Source organism: Apis dorsata, unplaced genomic scaffold (genome assembly GCF_000469605.1).
Source record: "Apis dorsata unplaced genomic scaffold, Apis dorsata 1.3 scaffold_189, whole genome shotgun sequence".
Classification (NCBI taxonomy): domain Eukaryota; kingdom Metazoa; phylum Arthropoda; class Insecta; order Hymenoptera; family Apidae; genus Apis; species Apis dorsata.
This window is the reverse complement of record NW_006263474.1, coordinates 112,570-121,620: the sequence shown is the minus strand read 5'-3', so window position 1 is coordinate 121,620 and position 9,051 is coordinate 112,570. Positions and strand designations below refer to the sequence as shown.

Here is a 9,051-nt window from a genome sequence, read left to right as displayed (position 1 = left end):
ATATATATATATATATATAATATGTTTTAGCTATAATTATGCATGTATAATAGATATTAACCTCGATAATCTTGAAAGATTTCGAACAAAAAAAATTTTATTCTATATTTTTTCATTTTTCTCGCAAAGAAAGTTTGTCAAGCTTGAAAAACTAATTAAAATTCAGAATACTTTGAATAATAACTTCATTTAAAATGCTTATAAGTCAATTCGATACTAATACTAGTTATCCTACATCGATTATCCGATGTTTTGAATAATAAAATATCAAAGTAATTCAATTAAAATAACTTCTATTCTTAATTCGAATCGTTAAAAATCTCTGCTTGACTTGTTATTCGACCGTTGCACGCATTGCCATTTCCCATTACCTCAAAGCCATTGATACGAAAAACTACATCCATCAAAACTAAACCAAAGTTCCTTTTACAGGCCAATCTACCAACCCACCACCAACCACTCTCTCCATTCTCGATTCAAAGAGGTGGAAGCAATTATTCCACTCGATAACTAGTACAGTAACCATCACCATAATCTTCGTCGATCCTGTGCCCGACCGATACTCGCGAAACCACGCGAAACACTCCTAATTGCGGCCATTTCGTTTTTCAATAGGGAATGGATCTGATCCATCGATCCATCGCCACCGCCTTTGAAACATCCTCTCTCGTTCCCTCTCTTTCCTTCCATCCCCTCCCCTCTCCGGAGGATACCTTGGCAAGGGTTTGGTGGTGCACGCGTTTCGAGCATACGTCCGGGAATTGGCTCGCGCGGCAATTGCCGGCCAAGAACAAAAGAGCCACGTTCGGAGTTCGTTATGACAGTTCGTTAACTCGGCAAATTGTCGGGCTGTCGTTAATGGGCGGTTGCCAATTATCGAACCGATTACGAACGCTGAATTATCCTGCATTCATTCATTAGTTAACTGCAATTTTCTTCCATGACACGCGAACACGCGCCCGACCCCGTAAACTGTTGATAGCATTTGGCATCGCATCGGTGGTGTCCGGCCTGCTTATTCGCGCGAAATTACGACGAGTTTCACGAGTTTCTCGCCAACGGCTCGTTATAAAACTGTTACTCGAACGTTAATTGCCGGCCGTGAATGGGGGAAAACGTCTGGATGGACGAGCGTGGAGCGATAAGGTTAACGCGATTAAGTTTGAAAGGAGTGGTACAAGTCGGTGGAAGATCGTAAGAGAGAAGGTTGATGATAATGTTATGAATGGTAATCTGATTTGCTCGTTTTAATAAGGTTTATAGGTTAATTAGGAGCGCTGCGGGGGAGGATGATATGCAGGGGGAGGAACTATATATAGTATATATGTATATATATATAGTAATTACAGGGTCTACAGATGAATTTCTTGCGATTAAGTTTAATCTGATTAATATGAAACAATAAGCTTGTTTTGAGATGCTGTATTATAGGAATTTTTCTTTTTTTTTTTTTTTTGTTTATATTATCGCATTGCATAAGTAATATCTTATCCCATAGATAGAGTTTTCGACCAGCGAACGTGATAGACGGTTGTTTTTGAATGGAACTATTAGAATGGGATATAAACTGCAATTATCTGTTGATTAAGAATTTTTTTTAACTTCTTTAACGCTCAATAATTGAGGATGTGATTATAAAGTATTTCCGAAGGATCGTTTCAGATAGAATAACTTGTAATGGCTCCAATTTGGATGGATGCCAAGTTTCAAACCAGATAGAGATATCGCTTTTGTTAAACGATGATCGAAATATCGAGAGTTCTAATAAACAACAAGGAACATTTTTCTCTTAAAATTATGCATCAGAATGCATCTGTCTATCTTTCAAAGTTTTAGTTTTAATTACTCAAATTGAATTGATATACTACAGTTGAATATTCAACTATAATATAATAAATGATTTCAAAGTTCAAGCTTATCTTCTTTCTTTACTATATATATTTTTCACGATGATATCAAATCATAGTAATCACAACCTTGAACTTTTTATAAAAAAAAAAACTTGAAGAAAAATTAAATATTTTATTTATCAAAAATATCCAATCAGGAAAAATTTAAGTATAATTTAAGCCACTTTTTGTTTTATCTTAACATCTTAATCGATTTGCCCAAGATATAAAAATTCAAGTTGTTAATAACACTTAGTACACTGCAAAAATTATGAATGAATAATTTCTAAATATTCGCGTTCTAAATATTTTTCTTGGAAATGCATACTATGTTCTTCCAGGAACATTTATTACTTGTCTAGAATTTGAGATTTGAGAATAAATGTAATAAATATCTTTAGAATTAAAGCGCTTTCTGAATTAAAGAATTTTCTGTTTCAATATTAATAGAATTTAAGTTTTAACTTAATTTTAAGTGTATGTGAAACATAGTTAATCTCTAAATTCTTGAAATTTATTAAAAGAAATATATATATATATATATTTAATAATCGATCAAACATTGTTTCGTCGACTATCTAACGAGAAATAATTGCATATCACTAATAATTTTTAAGTCTGTCAAGTCGAGTACAATTCATACGTTGCTGCAATTCATCATTGATATCGATGGTACTTGCCCGTTCTATCGTAAACTGTCGCCCACGCGTTGCCAATAAATTCGAAAGCCCCTGTCGCATTCTTCGCGAAACACCTCGGAAAATCCTGATCGGCGGGGGTTCATCGGTTTATTTCGACGATAAAGTCGTTTTATCGGACGGCAGCGCGAATAAAAAGCAGGCGTGCTCGAATAAAAATTCTGATATTCTATCGGCATGGAACATCGACGTTCGTGTAGATGAACGGGGTTGGAATGGGATTCGAAATGTTATTAAAAATCGAGGAAAACGGCAAAGGAACGAAAAAGGAAAGAAAGAGAGAGAGAAAAAGAAAGGAAAAAAAAGATAGGAAAAAAGATTTGAAGATAACCAGCGGCAAAAATGTAAAGGTACATTATACGTATAATTGCTTTATTATTCTCGAAATCGTTTCAGATGCCGCGTAAATGGGATTTCGATAAAAGTGTCCCTGTTTTATCGTTTAACAATAACGATTCTGGCTCGTTGCGCCGCTTCTTTCCATCGATATTCCATTTTCTTTTTTTTTTTCTTTTTTTTTTTTTTTCACTCGCCTCGTATTTATTACCCCCCCTGTCCTTGTTTTAAATAACCGATACACCAGGCATCGAGGCGGATTGAAATTGCCGTAACGAGTATCGGGCAAGGCCGTTGCCCCGCGCGGATCGACATTCGCGTCTAAATATTCGTCGATGGAAACGGTTTACGCCGATGAAATTGATGACGCGGATCGAAGAGAGGGTGGCATAAAGGGGGTGGACCGGGAACCGTTTATTCCATTTCGAGGAACACGTTAACTTTGAGGCGATCCTTGGTTTATTGCATAATCTCACGAGGGAAATAAGAAGAATTAAAAGAAGTTTGAAACGAGGATTCGTTCTTGTTTCTTCGTGATTTTCCGCGATCTTTGAATATCATTGACACGCGGATATCAACGCGTGTAAAAACTCTGCGAATTCTTTTTTTTTTTTTTCTTTCATTGATTCGCTCGCAGTTTTTATTTTATATGTAAAAATTTTAATCTCGCGATTAATTATTTTCCACCGCTTGATTAATTCTCTTGAAATTATTCGAGACTAATGTTAACGTTAGAATTGTACGATGAGTCTTGTTTATCGTATTTCGATGATTATAAATTTTGCGAGATTATTTTTATTTTAAATCGCGAAAAAAGAATTTTCAGTGAGAAGTTTTATTGTTTGAAAAAGTTTTTTCATCGTTTATATATGCTTGAATATTATATACAAAAGATTAAAGTTGTAATAAAAGTTGGATTACGAATTAAAAATAAATTAAATATAATTTCAGATACAAACTGGAAGTGGCTGGCAAGTCTCTACCCGTGTTGACAAACCTGGATAAAGGTCGATACGGTGTCTTAATCTTTGAAAATCTGAACAAGTACCTGCAGATGGACAAGTGGAATCGCGAATTGCTAGATAAATATTGCAGAGAATATTCGGTCGGCATCGTGGGATTCGCGCCGTCCGGCGAGGAAAGTCTCGTCGGTGCGCAGCTGAAGGGTTTTCCTTTGTTCGTGCATACTAATCTCAGGCTGAAGGTTCGTTGGAAAAGATAAATTAAATATTAGAAATGATTGCGATTAATATCATGCATTCGTAATTGCATCATATATTGCATATAGGATTGGAATAATAACATGAATAAATATAAAAATTAATTTGATAAAAGTCATCGTGCATTTTATTGTTAAAAAAAAGTAAAAAAAATTTGAAACCTTAAAGTTATTTTACCTTAAAGGATTTAATAATTCTAATGTTAATTATATAAACGTAACTAGATATGATACATTAAGAATTAATATCAAACAATAATGAAACAATTATAATTGACTTGCAAAATAATTAATCTATATTTGAATATACAGTTAAATATCCCGCTGGATTTTCCTTAACGATTTTCATCTTTTTGACCTATTCCAAAGAGAAGCCTTCCTTTTTCTCCCTCCGTTCTCCAGTCACCTGTTATGGTAAGGACTTACATTTTCAAATTTTCCTCTATGAATCCTTACATGAAAATCAATGAAATATCGCAATATAGAAATATCTTTCTAATTTCAACTAATGATAATATCTCGTTGATCTTAAAGTGAAAAAAAAAATCATCGAACAAAAAAGAATATTAAAATTTATAATTATAAACAAAGATTAAACGGCGTGTCCTGAGCCGTTTGAAAGAAGTTTCCAATCGAAACGAGACGCTTAACGATTTCACAATCGAGAAAAAGCAATTTTCTCAAGTGTGAAACATATTCACAGATCGCGAGATGGCCGTGGTTTCTTATTGGCTGTCAGAAAATAAATTTCGTCATAGTACTTGATAATGTTTTGGGCCGGGATAGTGGTTGTTGTCCGAGACGAGCGGAAAGAATCGCGAAACGAGTATTGGCAATCTCCGTTACTGTGACGAAACGATCCTCAAGTTTATTCCGTGGAAAAATTGCAACCAGAAAACTTTGAAAGAGAGAGCATCTATGTAATAAAAGCATCGATCCCTGAAACCGTTATTCGCAATACGACAAACGTGCCCCCAAACGGTTTATCGAGTTTCGCGGGAAAAGGTTGCCACGGTGAATCAATTTGCATGCGGCATGAAATCGTGCGTGTCTGTACGATTACCGATAGGCAATATATGCTGCGATTTTGCTCCTTTCTTTCAACGTTACCGTGACACATGTTGATTGGCTTGAATAAAACTGTAAATCTGTGCCGTGTCGTTGTTTCTTTTTTTTGTTTTCAAAAAATAAAATGGTAACTATGTAAATGAATTCGCTTTGAAAGTTGTAACATATAGAATGATATGTACATTAATTTTCGTAGTAATTTATAGCAAAGTGAAATGAAATCTTGTAAAGTTTAATGCATTACAAAATAAATTAGTAAATTGGTATGTATTGATTTAATTGAAGATACATATCATTATAATGGAACTATTTACATCTTGGTTAAAAAAATTAGGATCATTTTCACAATTTTCAGCATATTTCATATTTTCGATAAAATTTAATGGCCTGGACGATATTTAATAGTTAATTATAGTTTTATTAATTAACATTTTTATTTACTAAAATATATACACACACATATTAATAATTTAATATATTAATAGCGTATGTATATGATAAAATATATATATCGTTTTATTTATTATATTATATATATATATTATTATTTATTTTTTATTCTTGAATAATGTTGCCAAATATCCAAATTTTTTTTTTTTGAATCAGCTAATATATTTTAGATATATATAAATATTTTATTTTAAGTAGATTCCAGATTTTTATTCTTTGAATTCATATCAGGAGAAGTGCTTAGCTATGGAAAATGTAGTAGAAAATAATAAGATATTATATATCATAATTTATAATTATATATAATATATTAATATTTGATAAAATTTGCAATTAAATTTCGAATTGGCCTTTAAATTTTACTAAAAATATAAAAAAATATTAAAAATTACAAGTTGTCCTAATTGCATATATTGAAGTATATGTAATAGTATATATATTGAAAATATATGTAATTTTAAAAAATTTTTATTTATAGCAATAATTATTTCTAACTTTAATATTGAATTAAATGTATTTTTCTTATATAAACAAAATTTTAATTGTAGTCTATTATGAATATTTAAAAAATCAAAATCTTTCATAACTTTGAATAATTCATAGAAATTTATGTATCTTAAAAATTTAACGAAATGCATCGATTTTAATAAAATATTTTAACAACACAGAATATATTTCCGTAAATAAAGTAGATACGTGCGGATTATGTAATTGTCTGATGCTTAGTCTACTTTTTCTTATCTACTTAATGCGACTTCAACAGAATTTTGCAATCACACTTTATTTATTTGTACTTTAATATTAATCTATATTTTTAAAAATATGTTTATAAAGAAAATACTTCCAATTCCATTAGATTTATTAATTTATTCATATGCAATATTATTAAATACTTTCTAAATGAATATTATAATTCATTTAAAATATATAAAAGAATGGGATAATCAATACGATATTAAAAAATAATATAAGTAGCAATATCTCTCTATCGTATCCTCGAATTCATATCCTCGAATTTCCACTAAACTATTAATTATTATTTTAATTATTATTGAATTTGTTAAAAATAAATTTAATTAATTCCTCATTTATACTTTATTTTCTCAATTTAATATGTTTCTCTACATCAAATTGATGCATTATAAACATCAATAAAAATGAAAAGATAAATAATTATTTTATTGAAAGCAAAAAAATAAAAATTTATATGATAGATTATTTGAATTCTTTGGAGATATTCAACTTTGCATTGTTTCGATTTTACTATTTTCAATTTTGTCTCTTCATCAATAAAGAAAAATAAAAAGAAGGCAAACGTAACGCTTTTCTTTTCTTTTTTCAAGTTCATATCAAACAATAACAATAACAATATAAAGCTATACATGTCTAGTTAATTTAAAGGAATCGTTTATAAATATATAATTACTATGCAATTACAAAAATGAAGATCTTTATATTAATGGATTTGACAAAACGTAAGAAAAGATTTTTTTAACAAATATCGTCAATTTTTTTTACTATTATATTAACAATTAGAGATATATATTTCATGTTAAAAAAAATAACAAAAATCAATTTTTATACGAATAGTGAAATATTAAATTGAACACGAAAAATGGATAGTTAAAAATCTATAACATGAAGCAAAGATTTTAATAAATAATCTAAAATTTTCTAAAAACATGATATTAAAATAATTTAAATCTGACATAATAAAATGGTATCAGAATGTTTATAATGAAATTTTATACTATGGATATTTTCGATTCTTATTCTTTCTTCTCAAAATTAAGAGAAGAATAAAATAAAATCAGGAAAACTACTCACGTATAGGCAACAAGTTCTCTAGTTGCTGACAAAATGAGATCGGTTTTTCCTCCCTCAGGATGCACAACTGAACGCAGCGTCTCCTATCCTCCGATTAACCAGATCCGGGGAAACGGCCTGGGGACCACTTCCTGGCGGTGACTGGACCATTTTTCAAGCCAATCACAGCACTTACGAACCCCTGGCATGGGCACATCGGGACAGCCTCGACTATCCGGCTAATAAAAGTCCTCTGGCGACTGTCATTCAGGTGAGACATACGAATCGCATCGTGCTTTTTCGCCCATATCTTTCTACATCGTATGTTCGAATCAGAATTGGACCGGGATTAATCACGTAATGAAACGTGAACCACTCTTGGAATAACTAAAGTTATATGATCTCTGGTAGATTGCAGAAATTTTAGAGAGACAAGACAATTAAATTAGTTCGTGTTCCAATTATTACCGAACTGAAATTGGATTTTAATATGACTTTAACCGTCGTTTGCAATTTTACTCACGCCGTATATTTTTATCACAGAGTAAGAAAAGAATAGATTTATCATTCAGAAAATTCCAATTTCTCTTCAAAATTTTACACTTAATTTTCGTATATTTGAATAGGTTTTAATTTAAAGTTTAAAGTAACCGAGATATTCCTTCTTATTTTGAAAATTCATAAAATTTATACGAGTATCGAAATATAATATTATAATTCTTTAGCAATGAACAATGGAGAATAATTATCAGATAGCAGAATGTAAAAAAGAGATCCTAGATTTTTCAATTTTCCAATCAAAGAAAAAATTTTGAAAATTTTGTTAAATTCGCCATACATAAATTTATTTTCATTACAGTTGAATATTATAATCGGAAAATCAAATGAAAAAAAAAAGTTACAACAGTATAAAGTTGCTTGATCGAGAGATTGAATTTAAAAATTAAAAATCGAAAAGTACAAATTATTTCTACTGTATAATTTTCAATTAAAGAATAATTCCTATTAAACCAACAATTTCCTATTAAATTATACGAATTAAGGATCAAAATTAAAAACAATATGGAACGGGAATGGGCATCTTTAATCGCAAAGGCAAGAGGATCTCAAACTCGCATCGACCAACGTCAACTTCCGTTCCTTCCTTAATTAGCAAATTAATTAACGCACCTCCTGTTTATCGCTTTTCTTTTCGCAGTTACCAAAGCTCCTTGCCCCTCTCTCCTTCCCTCCCCTCCCTCATGCCTTCCTCCTGTAATTTTATCAGACGGTGTCTCGCTTTGTCGGATCCGAATAAGCTAACATAATTGCAAAGAATATTAATTACAGCTTACAAAAGGGGACGTATACACCGGGTTTTCTCTTCTTCCTGGTTGGTTGGGAAAAATGTGCACGCGTTAGGATCCTATCCAACCCTCTCGAACTGTTTTCCTCGAATACATCCACCCTTTGTAGAATCTGTGACCCGATACCGATGAACAGGAACAACGCTCTTCTTATACGGATTATTAATTATTAGCTGCATTGTTAACGTTGTACAAAGTGACAGTGGATCGCTACGTTCGTTTAATTAAATACGATTCCG

The 9,051-nt window shown here is 31.3% G+C and overlaps 1 protein-coding gene across 2 annotated transcripts in view; it reads left to right on the top strand.

The window, feature by feature from the left end:
- LOC102681503 (bifunctional heparan sulfate N-deacetylase/N-sulfotransferase) overlaps nucleotides 1-9,051 on the top strand; it is a 196,591-nt gene that overhangs the window by 176,411 nt on the left and 11,129 nt on the right. For both annotated transcript variants that reach the window (XM_006614552.2, XM_006614551.2), the window contains exons 3-4: nucleotides 3,875-4,127; nucleotides 7,546-7,737. In XM_006614552.2, coding sequence (XP_006614615.1) covers nucleotides 3,875-4,127; nucleotides 7,546-7,737 — 445 coding nt within the window. The remainder of the gene's footprint in view (nucleotides 1-3,874; nucleotides 4,128-7,545; nucleotides 7,738-9,051) is intronic.